We start from the raw sequence: 19,410 nt of genomic DNA on the forward strand, positions 1-19,410 counted from the left end.
TCAATTGAGCACCAGGTGCAGTGTGTAAAACATCGCTACTCGGGAGACAAAAGCAGCCGGGCGTGATACTGGCCACCCACTCCATCATATGCCATGCCGGCTTTCATAGGTGCTCCCTAACGGCACTTTCCCCAGCAGTCTGTTAAGGCTATACGGCAGATCTTTGTCTATAAGAATCCTCACTTATTAACTGTGCATACAGTACAATGTAACTCCATTCTCACGTAAACACTCGGTCTTGCGTAGCCCAAGCATGAACACAAATTTTGACAAATTCTTCCCCTTGCCACTGCCATCATTGTCCTCACTCACTTCACTCCTCTCCCCGCACGCCACGCTCACCCCTCCCTTGATACCTCCCATTAACCCCCAATCTGCTCCTGCCTTCACTTTTTCCATAACCCATCCCCCACCCTTGCCCATACCTTCACTCTCCAGCCGCATACCCACTCCCACTCATCCACTGAGGGATGAGGTTCGGTGAGTGAGTGCGTGCCTGCTTGAGTTGGTGGGTGACTTGGTGGGTGGATCGATGAGTGAATATGTGGAGTTAAGTGAGGATGTGAGTGGCGTGTAAGTGGGTTGGTGAATGAGTGAATTAGTGTGTGAGTGGGTTGGTGAATGAGTGAATTAGTGTGAGTGGGTAAGTAAATGTACAGTGAGTAGGTGGGTCCACAGTGAATGCTGCACTCACTGTACGTTAAAGTACAAAAGGAAAAAAAAGTTATGCATATTCATGGATGCTGTAAAGTTTTCCATCATCTTCAGCAACATTTAATTAGCGATAATGATAGCCCTCACACTATATGCAGGGAGTGAGGTGACCTTAGGCCATACTGAGAAAATGTAGCCCTGATTGCGACTGCGGTGGAGAGTGAGGGTAACGGTTTGATCCACGTGTCCGATTCAAGCCCCTGGTTCACAGTGGATCATGGTCAGTGATTGTGCTCACCACTACAGAGACAGCTAATTGGTAATGGGTGTTAATCTTAGTTGTAAAGCATTAAAGAGACAATGATCCCCCAAGTAGCCCATATAAACTGGTGGGGAAAGTGAAGCCAGTGACAGGGAACAAGCACACACTATTACACTGCACTTTAGAGCACAAAGACAATCTCCCCGTGGAGCCTGCATACACTTTTGAGGCAAGTGCTGATCGCACTTCCCTGACCAGCACCGTCCTTGGCTGTCTTTCTCTCCCCATTGCTGATGTTGACACACCACCAGGTACTCATTTAAGGCAGAGTCACCCTACGGGAGTTCCAGGACCAGAATTTTTTTCATCACTCACCACTGATGCTGTTTACGGATATTGAACCCAGGTCACTTCGTTTGTAATGTAATGTGCCAACGACTTTCCCACCATTCCCCTAAACGCATATAAATACACAATCAAAGACACTCGTATATACACACAGACATGTACACACACAAACGTACACATAGTGTACATATAAACTCACACACTCCTACACATGTACAAGTACAGCCTTTGGTCAGTCTACTGCTGGATAAGGCACTCCCACACCATGCAGGTCTTGGGGGTTATTTGACCAGACATCACCAATCTTGTCAGTGTGGGTTGGTGTAGAGCATAGAGATGAATGTTGTTCCATTGCCATAACGCAGCTCCGCAGGCTACAACAACTGTTGTTATACATGTTAGTCTTGGGTAGAAGCACCATCCAGCCTCGAGCCTATTTAGATTTTCAGATTTATTAGACCTTACATGTGTAGTGTTCGATTTCACTCGGACAACTTTTGTCTTTCTTTGAACACCGTTTTATTTACAACTCTCAGCATGTCCTCAATATTTTACAGTATCCATGTCGCCACGGCTCGCTCGTTGTGCTTCACTCGACTCGCTCGCCACCTTTGTCTCTCCACTCCCCCACGATTACTTCGCTTACTCAGCCGCTAACTTCTTCATCTCTGCTCTCCTATATCACCGTCACTATGCTCTCTCCACTGCTAACTGCTTCGTCTCTGTTCAGCTTCGCTATCGCTACGCTCTCTCCACTGCTGGCTGCTTCTCTTCTTCAGCTCCGCTATCGCTACGCTCTCTCCACTGCTGGCTGCTTCTCTTCTTCAGCTCCGCTATCGCTACGCTGTTTCCAAGCTCTGTCTCCAACTCTGTCTCCCAAACTCTGTCTCTCCAACTCTCTGTCTCCAAGCTCTCCACACTTCAATTCCCCGCTGTTCACTCCAAGCTCTCCAACTTCAACAACCTTGCTCCAATTGCCGACCCCCCAATTTATCCCCGCTCTCATTACTCCCCAATTAATTAGTCCGTGTCCCAACGACGCTCCGCATCGTTCGAACCTGTTTCTCCTCCAGACCTTTAGGTGCCACTCTAGCCTTGGCAACAGCTCCAGCCAATCACAGCCGTCCTTGGTTCACCCAGCTTAATTGCCCTAATATAACCTGCACTGTATTTGCCTTCGCTACAGGCTGACCCAACATAACCCGTAGTGTCTGTGTTATCATGTAATCACGCTGAACACATCTTTGAATTCAAAGGGAAACCCATGGAGACGCGACCGCTGCACAGGCGTTAGTTCAGGGTTTTGCATATATAGATCTCGCAACCAGTCCGGATCATCTCCATCACCCGGCAACATCTCACTCTGTCCCGTTGCCAAACACGCCTCCCCTTCCGGACCCGGCGCTGCCGTTGCATGCGCCAACGTTGTACCCTCCAGAATGACGACCGATTCGTGTCCCACGTTTACAATTTGTATTAAAGGGTCGCAATTTGCCGGTACAATAGTCAAAGCCCCTACCAAAGTGGGCATCCGTGATACAGCATTTGAGGGCGTCAGCAATATACCCTCCTGTTGCTCGCCGAAAGGCAACTGTTTTTTAAAGCGCAGCGGCACAAGCATCTGCGTGCCAGGCGGAACGCGAACGGTGCGGCTCACCACGGCCTGCACCACGGCATTCGCAACCGCAAGCTTAAAAGACGTTCCCAAAAATTTTAGACATTTTTCCGATGGCAATTCCAAACACCCCTTTCTCTATAGAAATTCTAAGTGGCATCCTTTGCAAATAATCCGTTCCCAACAAACACGGTACCGCCAAGGCCTTGGAAACCAAAATATTCCCCGTAACGCTCACTTCGCCAATTTGATTCGTCGCGACCATACAACCCATAATACCGAGACTGCCACCATTTGCTACTATGCACGGCCCATCAACCGGTTCTAGGGCCTGGGGCAAAGTTGGCAATAAGCAAAAAGTTTGTAACGAGATAAGGGTCGCAGAAGCCCCCATGTCAACAATAACTCTGACCATCACCCCTTGAATAAGTGCCATCACATCCGACGACCCCGGCGCAGCTCCCAAAACACGATGCACCAACGCGCCCCACACGTCCTGACCGTGCGCAACATACGAATGAGATGTGAATGGGTGAGATGACGCAGATTGGTGATGTGGAAAGAGCGGCCGTGTATTGAATGTATCGCGACTCACCCGGAATCCTCGGTCCTGGGAGAATCCTCGGTTGTAGCTGGTCGGCGCCCTTGGAAGGCCGCCCCTGCGCCACCAGCAGTCGCGGGCAACATGTCCTCTCCGTCCGCACTCGTAGTACATCCATACACCGCGGGGCGACGCAGCATGCCCGCGGGTGGCACCCCGGCCGCCGCTGCAATCGGCGGTGCCTCGCCCACCGCCACCGCGCTCTCGGACGCGGCAGCGCTCAGCAACAGCAGCTGCGCACCCACCACCGCTGGCTCATCGCGGAGGTCCAGGTTGACTTTGATGTTCCTGGCGATCTGTAGAGACATGTCATCGTCGTTGTTGCTGTCAGGAAGCGAAAGGACGACTCGTAGCTCCTTGGCCAACTGCAAAAGCTTCTCCTGCAGCAAGGAATCCAGGGCCTCCTGGTCCATCGCCAGGTATGCTACTTGAGCGAGGGCCAACAGCGCGCTGCGGAATGCAAGAGGGGATTCCGTGTCCTCCCGCTTCCTTTGCTGGAATCTACGTTTAGCGACCGACCGCGGCTCGTACACCTTGCTCATTGCCGCGAATGCCCCATCCAGTGTTGACCTGACGGTGGCAGGGAATCCATTAAATGTCGCCAAGGTATCATCATCGAGGGCCGTCGGCAGTGCCCGCAGAGCGGGACCCTCAGTCCACTCCAGAGATTGATAAGCTGCTCGGAACCGTCTTGTAAATGCCGTCCAATCCCCAACTTTGGCCTCGAACCGCTGCACATGAAGTCGCCGTGCTGTTCCCGATGGTGGTGCTTCATCGTCGTCGGATTTCTCCAATCGCTCCGACCCCGCGGCAACATCTGCTGGTCGACTTGACACCGTCGGTTGCATCTGGTCCGATGTCACAAAGCGGTTAAACGCCTCCGTCAATGTCGCCATCCTGGCCTCCCACTGGGCCATGAGGACTCTCCAATCACTCGACGGTGCGGGGGTCTCGGCCTCGCTCGAACCGCTGTCTCATTCTCTAGACTCTCGTTCAACCAGGCCCTCCGGAGGAGTATCGGCCACTTGGCAGGACACGGGCAAGCACGTCCTCGTCGTTGCTGTCGTCGGATGAGTCCACCGGCACGTTCTTCTTCTTGGCCGCCTTCCTTGACATCTCGGCATGGTTCGTAGTCACTCTGACACGAAATGTAGTGTTCGATTTCACTCGGACAACTTTTGTCTTTCTTCGAACACCGCTTTATTTACAACTTTCAGCATGTCCTCAATATTTTACAGTATCCATGTCGTCACGGCTCGCTCACCGTGCTTCACTCGACTCGCTCGCCACCTTTGTCTCTCCACTCCCCATGATTACTTCGCTTACTCCGTCGCTAACTTCTTTGTCTCCGCTCTCCGCTATCACCGTCGCTATGCTCACTCCACTGCTAATTGCTTTGTCTCTGTTCACCGCTATCACCATCACTATGCTCTCTCCACTGCTAACTGCTTCGTCTCTGTTCAGCTTCGCTATCGCTATGCTCTCTCCACTGCTGGCTGCTTCTCTTCTTCAGCTCCGCCATCGCTACGCTCTCTCCACTGCTGGCTGCTTCTCTTCTTCAGCTCTGCTATCGCTATGCTGTTTCCATGCTCCATCTCCAACTCTGTCTCTCAAACTCTGTCTCTCCACTCTCTGTCTCCAAGCTCTCCACACTTCAATTCCCTGCTGTTGACTCCAACTTCAATTCCCCGCTGTTCACTCCAAGCTCTCCAACTTCAACAACCTCGCTCCAATTGCCGACCCCCCAATTTATCCCCGCTCTCATTACTCCCCAATTAATTAGTCCGCGTCCCAACCACGCTCCTCGTCGTTCGCACCTGCTTCTCCTCCAGACCTTTAGGCGCGACTCTAGACTTGGCAACAGCTCCAGCCAATCACAGCCGTCCTTGGCTCACCCAGCTTAATTGCCCTAATATAACCTGCACTGTATTTGCCTTCGCTACAGGCTGACCCAACATAACCCGTACTGTCTGTGTTATGTAATCACGCTGTTTCCACTATGCACCTTCCTACTCCACTACACATGTACACTAATATACACACTCTCATATATGAATATACACACACTCACTCACATGTACACACTTTACACACCCCTGTTTGAGTCTGCAGTTTTAATGTGACAGTATTTTTTTACATGAAAATGAATGCAAGGAATCTTCATATAATAAGGATTCACATTCATGAGGTGCAATTCATCCAGTGATATGAGTGCGCCATGGACAAATTAGTGAATATACGCATGTATGTGCGTTATTTACTTTCGTTACTGTGTGTGTATGTAGGTGTGTAGACGAGGAGTAGTAGTGTCGTGATTAGCGCTACGCTACGCTATGAACCCGGCGTCCCGGGTTCGATTCCCGCTCACGACCAACACCGGTGACGATTATCTGAACCGGACCTGGGCCTCCCTCTAGGTCGACTCAGCCTCAAATGAGGACCTGGTGCGGTGTGTAAACATTGCCACTAAGGATACAAAGGCGGTCGGGGTGGTGTAGGTCACTGTTGTATATGTTGGTTGTGAAAATTTTGATGAAAATAATACAAATTAAATGAAATTTGGAATTTGCGTAATTATCCGCAATTATGTTAGGTGATGCAATTATGCGCATAAATTATGCTAATTCGAGATATAATCATATTCATTAATGCTCGTGTGTGTGATTATGCTATTGCAATCCGTTATTATGATTAGGCCCCGCCTCGCTGACGAGGGTCGGATTATCAATCGGAATAATACAATTCTTCGTATGAAGTTATACAGGTGCTGTGAGCATGCCAGAGTCAGCTCGGCTTCCTTGTTTAACTTCGTATTATCGATCGGTATAATACAATTATTCTCGTTTTAACATTTACTGAGTGTATTAGTGTGTTTATGTCAGGTCTCCAAATTGAGATCTCAACGCAGAATACAGTTCTTATAAATAAGATTATTACGCACGAAATCAGGAAGGACACACGCAACCACTTCTGCGTTAATCAATTTTATTCTAAACAAAACTTTAACATAAGGATATGCGAACTCTCAAGCTCGGAATTTTCAACACAGCATCAACACAGTAAACATCAACGATTGCGTTGTTTCACTTTGACAACTGCACATATCATTAATTCCACTGCGTAACGCGAGCTTAATTGGTGATAGGGAGAGTCGTTAAAACATGCAGGCACGCTATTCTACACAAAAACCTTAACACTCTAATATGGAAATTTTTGTACTTGAAATTGTCAGCATAGTACTACAGGCAATGTTCATTTCATTGATCCATCTCTTCAACCCTCAATAATCACGTTGTTAATTGGGTAACTGAACAATTGATTGCTTCCTCTGGGTACCACGAGCATATGGAAAATACGAATAAAAAGTCCTTAGTAGTTCATCCGACGATATTCATGCGAAAAGGCAGTCAAAACAATTATTATTCTCAAAGGCAAAAGTATACGTCAATGGATTCATCGGCAAGATTATGCCATTAAAAGAAAACGAACGACTGAGATACTTCTAAATGACCGTATCCACGTAACTCAATAGGCAGCAATGTTCTTCACGATCAGCACCTTGGAATGTCACTCTTCTTGATTGTCCCGATATGCGTGTTGTGTGTCTTCGTGAAACAGACGCAGGGTGATGCGTCGTGAGGGTGAGAGTGTGGGGGGAGGGTTATACGAACTGCTTTGTTCTCTTGCTCGGGGCGTCGGCTTGGCTGCTCGTGCTGGCAGATACGGTCTCTTTCCACTGATGTAGTAGCTGCGCCGCACGTGCTCTCTGTGGAGATGCTCGAACGCGCTCTTTGCTGGTTCGCTGACTCTTTTGCTTCCATTGCTGGATGAGCCAAGTCAGCACACGCTTGGCTGCTGGCAGCTGGCACTCAATGTAGAATAAAAGTCTTTTAGCGATATTTCTTTCAGCTCTGAACTCACACTCGGTGGCACATCGCTACTCTGCCAGCCTCGCATCCTCGGTTGATCGCGGGGCCCCCTTGGAGCCTGCCGCTCGCCACCCTCTTCTGGCGCTTGCTGAGCTGTTGTCTTGTTGAACTGTCGAGTGTGCTATTGTCGCTCACTCTCAAAACTTGAAAATTGTATTTGCACACCTCTTACACAACTCTGATAGCTTAGTATGATACAGCTTATCGCAATCCTCGATTCTGCAAGCGACTCAAAACATCAGGATGAATGTATAATAACTTTTAGCGATACTCTGTCTGCCCATGCCGAACTCAGCACCTAACGTCCCCTCGCCCCTCTTCTCTGCGGGACACAGCACCCATTGCTAATGTCTCGAGGCCATGCCTCGGAGCTGGCTTGATGTCTTCTTCCGAACGCTGTCTCGCTGTCCTTTGCGGAGCTTAAATGTGAAATTCCCTCTCCTCTCTCCGCGTCTCTTGCGAGAGAGAGAAAAAACAGATGCCCTCCCCGTCCGCTGTCTCACCGCGGTCGCGCGCGTGATTGCCCCCCTCCCCTCTTGGTGACCCCGGGCGGCTGTGTTACATCAAACAGGTTTGTTTGTGAATTGTCCTTTGGCAATCTGGAGATTTTGCAGATAGTCGCTAACCTCTCTTTGCCCCGGAGGTTATTATTTATTTATTTAAACGACCTTTTTACGATCTCCCGTTGCTGTTTGCTGGTCCTTGTCGTAGCGGTGTTTATTTATTTATTTATTTCAGTTACTATTTTTAAAATATCGGCAAATATTATTATTGATTTTAATTGTGGAAAAAGGGCCATATACAACACCACCCACCCCCTCGTGTGCCGTTCCGGCCTTCATAGGTGCTCGCTAACAGCACTTGCCCCTACAGTCTGTTAAGGCTACACGGGGGATCTTTGTCTTTTTTGTAAGATGAGGTCTTGCAAAACAACACCCTTATGAACACAAACACGTTTCAGATTATAAAGGTACAGTGCAGTAGAAATGAATGGATGATTGTGAGTAAACTCCTTTTTGTGAATGCCACCTATGATATATAAAATGTCTAACACAGAAGCATTGAACAATGAGCAGCTTTGCTCATGAACGTGTGTGCTCTGGTCACGTGCACCGCCATTGTGAGTGTCCCTCACTCACCGCGTGTTTGACTCCGCGGTTCCCGTGGGCTCAGTGAGTCAGCGCTGTCCCTTCCCCTGTCCACCCGGGTTTAGGCTGAGTGAGAACGAGATCAGAGACAGGGGACTCCAACTTTTAGCCGACGGGATGTTGGAGAGAGAAGGGAGTTTGGAGACGTTAGTGTTGAGTAATTTCCTGATGCACACACACTAATATAGGTACACCTAAACAAATATATACACATATACGGACACAAAACACAAATATACTCACTATACCATAATAATGTATTTAAACGTCGATTATAACTTAATTTATATGCACTCATCAATTAAGTTATTAGCCACACTTATTACAGCACTGTTAACCACTTAAATAACAATACAATTACATATTGACTTAAAGCTTTCGTGACTGCAGGAATTCATACTCTTTAGGTTTTTCGGTAAAGTCATGTAGATAGAAAATAATATTTGATTATTTTTCTATCTACGTGACTTTACCGAAAGACCCAAAGAATAATGCAATTACCATTGTCACATTACCTACTATAACCAATGATATTGTTTCAACTATATTGTGTTAATACAGTAGATCATCGATTATCCAGCAGCATCGGAGGGGAGGGGTACTGGATTTTCAAAAAACACCAGATGATCACATCATTATTTAAAATAGCTTGTTTTTGCACATTCTTGAATAAGATTATGTTTTTAGGTGTTCTGCATATATATTGACTGTTTCAAATAGTTTACGATATAAAAATCGCTTAACTAAATATACAAAGACAAAATAAATATCTTGCTGTAAATAGTGACTATTTACTGTACCGCACTCAGCACTCCAATATCGAAGACTCTGCATGGGGTGATGTGCGTACAACGCTCTTGTTCAACAACTTGTGTTAGACATCGACTTGTGTTTGACAACTTGTGTTTGACAACTTGTGTTTGACAACAACAACAACAACATGTGTTTGACAACAACATGTTTTTGACAACAACAACTTGTGGTTGACAACAACAACTTGTGTTTGACAATCGCCGGACTGATGCAGCCTTCAGACCGGTGCTCTGGCGAACGCCGAACTGCACGCAATTTTCGCCGGATCAAGCTGTATATTTACTCTTTCTATTACTGTAGTTGTTAGTCATGAAAATGTATATAAGTGCAGTATTTTCATTGTTTAAGTTGTATGTAGTGTATAATGTACTGTATATATTTTTTGATGCGGAAATGGGAGGATGTTCTGAGGAAATTAGGAATGAGAGGCTACTGGAAGAGTTGTTGTGGAAATGCCGATATGCAGGCCAGGTGCTAAGTTACCTTGTGCCAGACAGTTGTCACTGGGGGTTTCCTTTAATTACATTGTGATGAGATGTTACATGAAACGCTTTCAGATGTGACCGCTTACAGAATGATGCAATATCGAAGATAAATCATGATTATTTGATCTATATATACATACACAGAGATTCTACAGATAACTTTTAGCAGACTTTTGGGTCATGTACTGTTCGGGAACACCTAATGAAGACCAGAACGGCACATGAGGGGTTGGGAGGCCAGCACCACACTCAGCCAACTGATGTTTACTTACTACACCAGGTAGTAATTTAAGGCTGAGTCGACCTAGGTGAGGTCCATGGCCGTTTTAGATATTCATCAATGAAGTTCGCCGTGAGCGGCAATCGAACCAGGTTTGTGGCTCACTGTGCTAACCACTGCACCACTACTTCCCACGTGCATGCACACAAATATGCATGCACTAAGATACACATGTACCAAACACGTATAGAGATGGACTTACACAAATGCACACATAGTAGACATTCACACACACATCACATTCAACCCAAAAATCTAAACAGCAGTTGCTATTTGCAAGCTCCTATTAAAGTTGACACGAGGTTCATTTGTGCACAGTAGCCACAAACACGACCCTCAACCACTGTCCCATCAACCACCACCACCCCTCACCATCCCCCACTCTGTGCCCAGACCCTCCACCCATCCCCTCTGCCCCGACTAACCACCTCTTCTCTTCCTGCAGTCTGTATCTTTGTTCACTGACGGACAAGTCGGGTTCCTCTCTCAGTGTCATCCTCAAGGCCAACACAGGTTTGAAGATTCTCAGGTAAGCTCTGCTGTTCGTTTCTCACTTGTGCTCTGTGCACTAACTGCTAATTATTGGTGCAACGCGTTGTCAAGTAAACATTTGAATGTGAACACATTTAATCTTGCTGTCCTGCTTAATCGAGTCCACTTTAAAAATGTTTTACTGTAATCTTAACACATTTGTTTAGTTTAACACATAGGTTAAAGCAATATTCACAACATTGTTAGCAGATACATTAATTGAAAACATCTCCCTGTGTTCTCGATGAAAATGTACTTCACTTGTGTGTGATCCTCTCTTGTAACTTTGTGTTTATATAAACACAAACACTTCATATTATAAAGGTACAGTGCAGTATAATTGAATGGATGATCGTGAGTAAACTGATATTTGTGAATGCCACCTATTATATATAAAATGTCTAACAGAAGCATTAAACAATGAGCAGCTTTGCTCATGACGGTGTGTGCTGTGATCACGTGCACCGCCATTGTGAGTGTCCCTCACTCACCGCGTGTTTCACTCCGCGGTTCCCGTGGGCTCAGTGAGTCAGCGCTCTCTCTTCTCCCGTCCACCCGGGTTTAGGCTGCGTCGCAACGAGATCGGAGACAGCGGCCTCCGACTTTTAGCAGACGGGATGTTGGAGAGAGAAGGGAGGTTGGAGACGTTAGTGTGAGTAATGTCCTGATGCACACACACTTATATAAGTACGCCTAAACAAATATATACACATATACAGACACAAAACACAAAGATATTCAGTAGCATAATAATGTTGTATTTTAACGTCGATTTTAACATAATTTTTATGCACTTATCAATTAAGTTATTTGCCACACTTATTACAGCACTGTTAACCACTATTAAATAACAATACAATTACAATTGTCACATAACCAACTCTAACCAATGATATTGTTTTAAATTATATTATGTTAATATATTAGATCATCGATTATCCGGCAGCCAGATTTTCAAACACAACCAGATAATCGCATAATTATTTAAAATATCTTATTTTTGCATATTCTTAAATACTATTACATTTTGATTTAAAGCTTTCGTGACTGCAGTAATTCATATTTTTAGCTCTTTCAGTAAAGTCACGTTGAAGGGAAACAATAAAATAATAAAATATATATAATGTATTTTTTATTGTTTTATATATTTTATTATTTATTGTTTCCCTTCAACATGACTTTACCGAAAGAGCTAAAAATACGATTATATTTTTAGGTGTTCTGTATATATATTTAGTGTTATTAAATAGTTTGCGATCTAAAAATCGCTAAAAGTAAATATACAAAGACAAAATGAATATTCTGCTGTAAAAAGTGACTATTTACTCTTATTGGTTCTTTCGGTAAAGTCACGTAGGATGGAAATAATAAAATAATAAAAATAAAACATTATAAAATTATCACGACGTTTCGGCCACAACATTTACTAACCGCACTCACCACTCCAATATCAAAGACTCTGCATGGGGTGATTTGTGTACTATGCTCTTGTTAAACAACTTGTGCTTGACAACAACAACTTGTGTTTGTCAATAGTTGGACTGATGCAGCCTTCAGACCGGTGCTCTGGTGAATGCCGAATTCCACTCAATTTTCGCCAGATCGCACTTTATATTTTCTGTTTCTATGACTAGTTATTAGTCATGAAACATGTATATACGTGGAGTATTTTCATTGTTTAAGTTGTTGTATGTAGTGTGTAATGAACTGTATATATTATTTGACACTGAAATAAAGCATAGCTGCTTGTTTTGTCACGCACTTTGTGCCGATCGCCGGACTGGTTCAGCCTTTGGAGCGGTTTTACCGGTTTCATCGGATGTTGGAACCCAGATAGGCACGCTCTGGATATAATCAATGATCATCTGTATTTAATGTCATAGATTACAATTAAGAATTTTATATAATGAACGGCTGCAATCTTGACATTAATTGCCCACCCATACGTTTACATTAATAACACCACAACCTGACTCTTATTAAAGCCATAAATCACCAATGGCTCTTATTCGCCAACCCGATACATTTGAACATTATTTGATCCTTACCCAATATACAGTTTAAACTAGCCTTTGCCTCGTGATGGGTTACGTGGACATCTGTGAAAAAGAGCTTTTTAGCTTTTCAGATTCTCTAATATAAATAAATATTCAGATTTATATTCTGGCTCCTCTGCCTGTATCTAGTGGCCTTGCATGGACAAACGCGATTTTTAATACAAAATATTGCAGACCTCGCCAAATGCGGTGGGTTACGTTCCTGTAAAATGCCGTGTTGGACAAAGCCACATTAAACAATTAATAGACAAATAGGATTGCGTTCCTGGGTCCGAAATGATTACTCCCTCTGTTTAGCTGATTCTACGAGATTTCCACCCTTATTGTACTAAAAGGTGTTGAGTTGCTCTCCATTTCTTGTGAGTGTGTACACTTTTATTTTCCAGTTTCACCCCACTCAGTGCCTCTTCTCTCCCTGTAGTCTGATAGAGTGCTCACTGACGGACAAATCGATCCCAGCTCTCCATGACATCATGATCACCAACAAAGCATTGAGGAAGCTCGGGTAAGTTATGCAGCTTGTGTCTCATACGCGCTCTGATTGTTGCTACAAACAAAACAACTGAGATTCGTCAGTAACACTGTGGCCTTAGCAGGAGAAAATATGGAAAAGGCAACGTTTTGGAAATTGACCTTCACACCATGTTTGTGTGCTAAGAGAGCCATTGCCAGAAGTGGAGTGAGTAGTGGAGTGTATTCCAGTGCATTTAATATTCTCTTTGGTTCTTTCGGTAAAGTCACGTAGAAAATCAAATCAAATAATAATAATAGAATAGACGTTCCGATTGCAACACAAGCAACCATCATCAGGTAAGAATGAAAAAAATGCCAAACTTAGAAACACAATGCAACACAACACAGAACCGAACAGCACAACAGCCAACACCCCACCTGGTTGACCCCGCTCCTCCAAATAATGACAATATTCATTATCAGACCAATGAACATGACCAAACGACTGGAAATGCGCCTGATCTTAAATCTGCAAGATAAGCAGGCTTTAGCCTGGAGTGCTGAGATGGGTGACCACCGCACATAACCACAGGAGTTATAGGCAGCAGAGCTAAGTTGCAGACAACAGACTGCAGTGTGCAGCACAATCCACCGTTGTACTTCACTACGATCCTAGATCTGCAGTCCTTGCCATCACAGGCCTGCACTGACCCGCGTGGTGAAGTATGGTGAAACAGCTCTCATGGCATGGGGAGACCTTCATCCAGCATGGTTGTTGTGGGGGCTGCGTGGGTCTTTGTGTGAACCCGCGTCAGCGTGAACCTCTCTCTTGCTGCAGGGTGGATGGCACTCGCTTCAGTGAGGAAGGGAAGCAGGAGTTGAGGAGCAGATGGACTCACCGAGGAGGCCTGGATATTTAGATATAAGCTGAGAGGCCGTGCTGGCCCTGCAGCAGATGGAGCTGGTCCACGCACGACTTGAACAGCAGCCCGGCTCATTTTACCTCCACCGCTCCGATCGTCGACCCTGACTCTGAGACGACAATGTGCTGGGAGCTTTCTCTGTGAGCTCCACATGGAGCCAAGGGTGAACGCGACTCCAAGATGCTGATGAGTGTGGTGATTCCAATAATGTGTAATAATGTGTAAGTGTATTTATGAATATGTGGTATAGGGAAGCGATGTTGGTGGCATGTGGAAGGGGTGTCGGTGGCTTTTAAATGGTCTGGCAGCTCACCATTGTTTCACTGAGTAGGAATGTTTGTCATGAATGTGCGTACATAGGGGTGTGTATCACACTCATGCAGATATCCTCGTCTATTTATGTATGACTTCAATATTCACCCTCTATCTTTTTTATATTCATGCATTTTAACTTTCAGTTGCGCTATGATCGGTCTAAAAATAATCTTCCAAGCCGACTTCAGATATAAGAAATGTACTAACGATTGTTATAAAGTTGTTTTACTCTGAATTCTCTTTCATTGCTCTAATTGATTAGTTTTCGATTTTGGTGCCTCGGATCACACTTGCAATTGAAACTATCCAGGTTAAAAACCTGGCTAAACAAATACACTTGATATTTCTTATCTTTGATTATACACATCTGTATACCAAATAACAGCACTTCAGCCTCGAAATGCTTAACAACGTATCAATAATTCAATTTTAATGTATACATTTATTGGCAGACTGTCATTGTCTGGATGTGGTCTGGGAATGTTTATTGCTGTTGTTTTACTGCCTTTCCCAAGCTTGGGAACTGATGCAATTTGAACTTGCATACTTTTAGGTATTTGTTTAAGTAACGCCATGGTGGTGTGATGTCATCTTCCTCGCCTGGTATGCAAGAGTTCAGGGGTTGGATTTCGACCCTGACACCTGCTGTATAGTTGGAGTCTGCATGTTCTCTCCGTGGTCACTTGTTTTTTTTTTCCTCTGGGTTCTCCAGTTTTTCTCTCCATATTTAGAAACATCCGTTTACATGTATTTGCTGCTATAAATTTTCACGTGATAATCCACTTCCTCGAGCTATTATTAGTGGCTTGCTTCTGAAAAATTAGATAATAGCTCTGGGCCTTTCCTGGTAAGATAAAAAAAAGAGTTTAGTTTCATTTGTATATTTTAAGTGATTTGTTCACCTTTACTTTACTGTGCACTCTTATCGTGTTGTATTGTATTGGTTGTTGTAACTTTTGTCCTGTCTCTACTGCACTCATTGCATTACTCCAGTATAAATGTTCAGATTCTGCTATTAAGTGTAGATTTATATTTATATACTCAGCCTTAACTGAGTATCCATCGCAGTGTGTAAACATCAGCACTGGGGAGACAAAGGTGGCCGAGCGTGGCACTGGCCACACCACACCCTCGTGTGCCATGTCAGCCTGAATAGTTGCTAACTAACTGGACTTTCCCATACAGCTTGTGGAGGCTACATGGGGAATCTGTGTATGTTTCCTCGTGTGTGTGTGTGTACTGTATATGGGGGATCTGTGTTGTACTTGTGTGTGGGGGTAGCCGTGGTTTAGATGGTGATGATGAAACACGGGAACAGAGAAGAGACTCCCAGCGACTCCACTCCTCCGCTCCCAGTGTCAGCGCGTTGAGCTTTTGATGCAGGAGGTTTAGGAAATGTCCATTTGTCTGACTCCACTTGCTTCTCTTGCTTGTCAAGCATTCTAACTTCTCGCATGGACTACGTGCTGGAGAATACAAACTCGGTGTAACTCACAAGAGGACTCTCCTGGTTACTCATGCGGCGTTGCCATTTAAATATTTCAATGTTATTGAATAGTTTTGATATTGTGCGCAATGCTATCATCGACCATACTAATGGTGTCACGAGACTAATAACATAATGTTTGGATATCTCACGGTGCAGTGCAAGCATTTGTGTTCGATAGCGGCCCACAAAAGTGGATATCACAGAGCTACCAGTCAAATGCATTCCACTAACACTCGGTTTCAGACAGACCCATAAACTGAGATATCCGCAGACTCACATTTAGATATAAAGACTCATATAGACACAAAAAGACAAACAGAGAAATGTACTCACACTGAGCTAGAGACTTACAGGGATGCATAGACTCACACAAGGCACACAGTCTCGCTTCGACAAACACACTCACAAAGAGACTCATATCAACTCAAAGCTACAGACTCACGAAAACGTCCAGAGAATCATACAGAGAGCCCCCCCCCCCCCCAACTAGCACCGCCCACTCTACCACCAGGGATGCCCATTCCATCATGAGACCCGCACACTCCCCAACGAGGCCCGCCTACTCCCTCACTTAGCCCAACCCACTTCATCACTAACCCAGCCCACTACCATTAAGATCTGCCAATTTCACAGCTTGCCACGCCCACTATACCACTAATCCCTCCCACTATTATCCCACTCCTAGTTAATTTTCTGATCTTTAACCGTCTGGACCACTGTTATTCTCGTCGTCTTGGTCTCCCTGAATCAACCCTCACTCTCCTCCACAAATACAAAATTCTTCCACACAAGTTATTTTCAATCTACCATTTATTTTTTACATTTTACCTCTCCTACTTCAACTTCACTGGCTTCCCGTTCACTACCGCTGCCTTTTAAAATGCCTGATGCTCATCTTCAAATCTTTCTAGGGCCTTGCCCTACCTCATCTTGCCCCTCATCTCCTTCCATGTGCCCTCTCGTCGTCTCCGTTCCCAATCTTCCCTGTCCCTCCATCTCCCTACGCCCAATCCTTCTCTCTGGACACCTCCACTGGAATAACTTTCCCCAGGACATTAAGCAGTCCCCCTCCTTAACCTCATTCTGTTCCTCTCTTAAAGCCTCACCGCTTCTCCATTTCCCATTCTCTACCCCTCCCTCCCCTATCATTTTGTCTTCTGTTTTCAGATGGCTGATGTAGATGCAGAGTAACAACTAAAATTTCACATTCAGGTGGTCAAGCCAGATAACCACGTCAAGAGTAGCGCAGTGTGTCATTGTCATGTGGATCGGACATTGCTTCATTGTATGTTGATTGGTCTGTTCTGGATGACCACAGTTGAACACTGGAGAGTTTTTAATTTTCCATTTGTGCATCAGCTATCTGCATCTGCCATGGTTTGTGCAGTGGATGCGGTTTAGGGTGGACCATGAGCTTCTTGGAAGATCAAACCCAGGGATCTGCCTTGGGCCTTTCACAAGGTGTTCGTTAACATCTCGCCACCAGATGAAGTGAACACCACTACGGTGTGCTCGGGATGGGTGTTCAGTCGTGATCATTTTAATCCATTCTATCTCACACCTGCCCACCGTGTCGTGGCAGTTTTTCTGTTTTTCCTGCATTGCATTTTTTATTTTAGAAAATATTTAATCTGGAAAATCCATTGCGATAGAATATCTTACGTGCAACGGTGCAAAGGAATATCAGGTGGAGCAGTTGCAGTGCTTAGATGCACCACACGACAAACCCATGGCCTGAAAGCAGTCGAGTGAAGAAGAATCAGTCCTGCCCCCCCTCGCTTCACCAACCCATACAGGGCGTAATGGTGAAATATAGAAAAAAAGCATTTACTCGTTGGTTCTATTCGGTAAAGTCACGTAGGTAAAAAAGAAAATAACAAAAATCACGACGTTTCGGCCACAACACAAGTGGCCTTTCAGGTGAAGGGACCGTGCTGTCATGAGGACAGCGTTGGAGTGAAGACAGCCAAGCCCAGGTCGCGTCCTTTAAGCTATGTGGGAGGAAGCAAAACGCTTGACAAAGGAATTCGCATAAAAATGAGCATGATGTACGTAGGAGGTGCATGGGCCATGATGGACCAGGAGCGGGTGGGGACCATGACGGACCAGCAGCGACCGAATTCGCGAGCACAAATCAGATTTGAAACACGGCAGAACGAATTCTGCCGTAGCTGACCACTGTTACAACGCTGTGGGTGATCACGATATAGTTTTCTCCGATACCAAGGTTCTCTGCAAACCCACGGGTTTTTATCAGAGATTTGTCCACGAGGCAATTCAGATTTACAAACAGACACAATTTCAACCGAGAGGATGATTTCAAATTAAGCAATCATTGGAAAGATGTTCTAAATCAAACCACACATTAAACAAATTTTCAATGGTACAGTAATTTTTTCTTCAAGTAGTGGTATTCCAAACTTTCACAGCTGCATATTTCACTCCACACACTCACTCCACTCACTCACTCCGCTCACTCACTCCACTCACTCACTCCACTCACTCACTCCACTCACTCCACTCACTCACTCCACTCACTCCACTCACTCCACTCACTCACTCCACTCACTCCACTCACTCCACTCACTCACTCCACTCACTCACTCACTCCACTCACTCCACTCACTAACTCCACTCACTCACTCTACTCCCCCCCCCCCCCCCCCGCTGCTGGTCTGTCATGGTCCCCACCCGCTCCTGGTCCATCATGGCCCATGCACCTCCTACGTACATCATGCTAATTTTTATGCTAATTCCTTTGTCAAGCGTTTTGCTTCCTCCCACATAGCTTAAAGGACACGACCTGGGCTTGGCTGTTTTCACTCCAACGCTGTCCTCATGACAGCACGGTCCCTTCACCTGATGAAGGCCACTTGTGTTGTGGCCGAAACGTCGCGATTTTTGTTATTTTCTTTTTTACCTACGTGACTTTACCGAATAGAACCAAAGAGTATGGATCCTTGCAGTCACGAAAGCTTCAAATCTAGAATTGATAACCTCTACGGGGAGGGCTTTCACCTATCTGTTAGCGCTTTCAACAGACAACGGGACAATAAGTCAAAGCTCATCGAGACGCTGACCTTCCTCAAAAGATGCCGCGACAACAAGGTAATACCCATCGCTTTCACACTAACATCTGCTGCTGTATCCTCACCGAATTCTAAACAGATTCTGTTTAAGGCCAGCCTATCTTTTATCTCAGAGAGGATAAGACTACTCCGTTTTGACTCGATACTTTAGACAAGACTCTCCTACAAGCTCATTTAACGCTAACACAAAAATGTCACCTGCTGATTGGAACCACGTAGACAACATGACTGCTTCTTCTGCCGATTCACTTTCAGTCAAATACAAAGCTAACTTGATTTCTAAATTCAACCACCTATCGAAGAAGAACCCAGTCCCACATATAACAAAACTAGACGTTAACAAAATCGTCATTAATCAGAGTAGCACCCCGATTTCGGACAATCTGAAAACAGTACTGGCTAGAGGGCTAAATTTTAC

General features: G+C 45.1%; 1 protein-coding gene across 5 annotated transcripts in view; it reads left to right on the plus strand.

The window, feature by feature from the left end:
* The window catches only part of LOC142908420 (ribonuclease inhibitor-like), a 33,017-nt gene extending 18,368 nt beyond the window's left edge, over window positions 1-14,649 (plus strand). For 2 of the 5 annotated variants that reach the window (XR_012931741.1, XM_076059117.1), the window contains 4 exons: window positions 10,581-10,664; window positions 11,232-11,318; window positions 13,145-13,228; window positions 14,015-14,649. Coding sequence is in view for 3 of the 5 variants with exons in the window: in XM_076059117.1 (XP_075915232.1) it covers window positions 10,581-10,664; window positions 11,232-11,318; window positions 13,145-13,228; window positions 14,015-14,096 (337 nt within the window). In the remaining 2 variants the exon portion in view is untranslated. Of the gene's footprint in view, window positions 1-4,152; window positions 4,606-8,667; window positions 8,710-10,580; window positions 10,665-11,231; window positions 11,319-13,144; window positions 13,229-14,014 lie in introns of those variants that run through there. The other 3 variants (XR_012931742.1, XM_076059118.1, XM_076059116.1) reach the window with 3 other exon arrangements.
* Window positions 14,650-19,410: the final 4,761 nt, after the last annotated feature.

Source organism: Petromyzon marinus (genome assembly GCF_048934315.1).
Source record: "Petromyzon marinus isolate PM22_M1 ecotype Great Lakes invasive population chromosome 84 unlocalized genomic scaffold, UKy_Petmar_22M1.pri1.0 chr84_unloc.3, whole genome shotgun sequence".
NCBI lineage: Eukaryota > Metazoa > Chordata > Hyperoartia > Petromyzontiformes > Petromyzontidae > Petromyzon > Petromyzon marinus.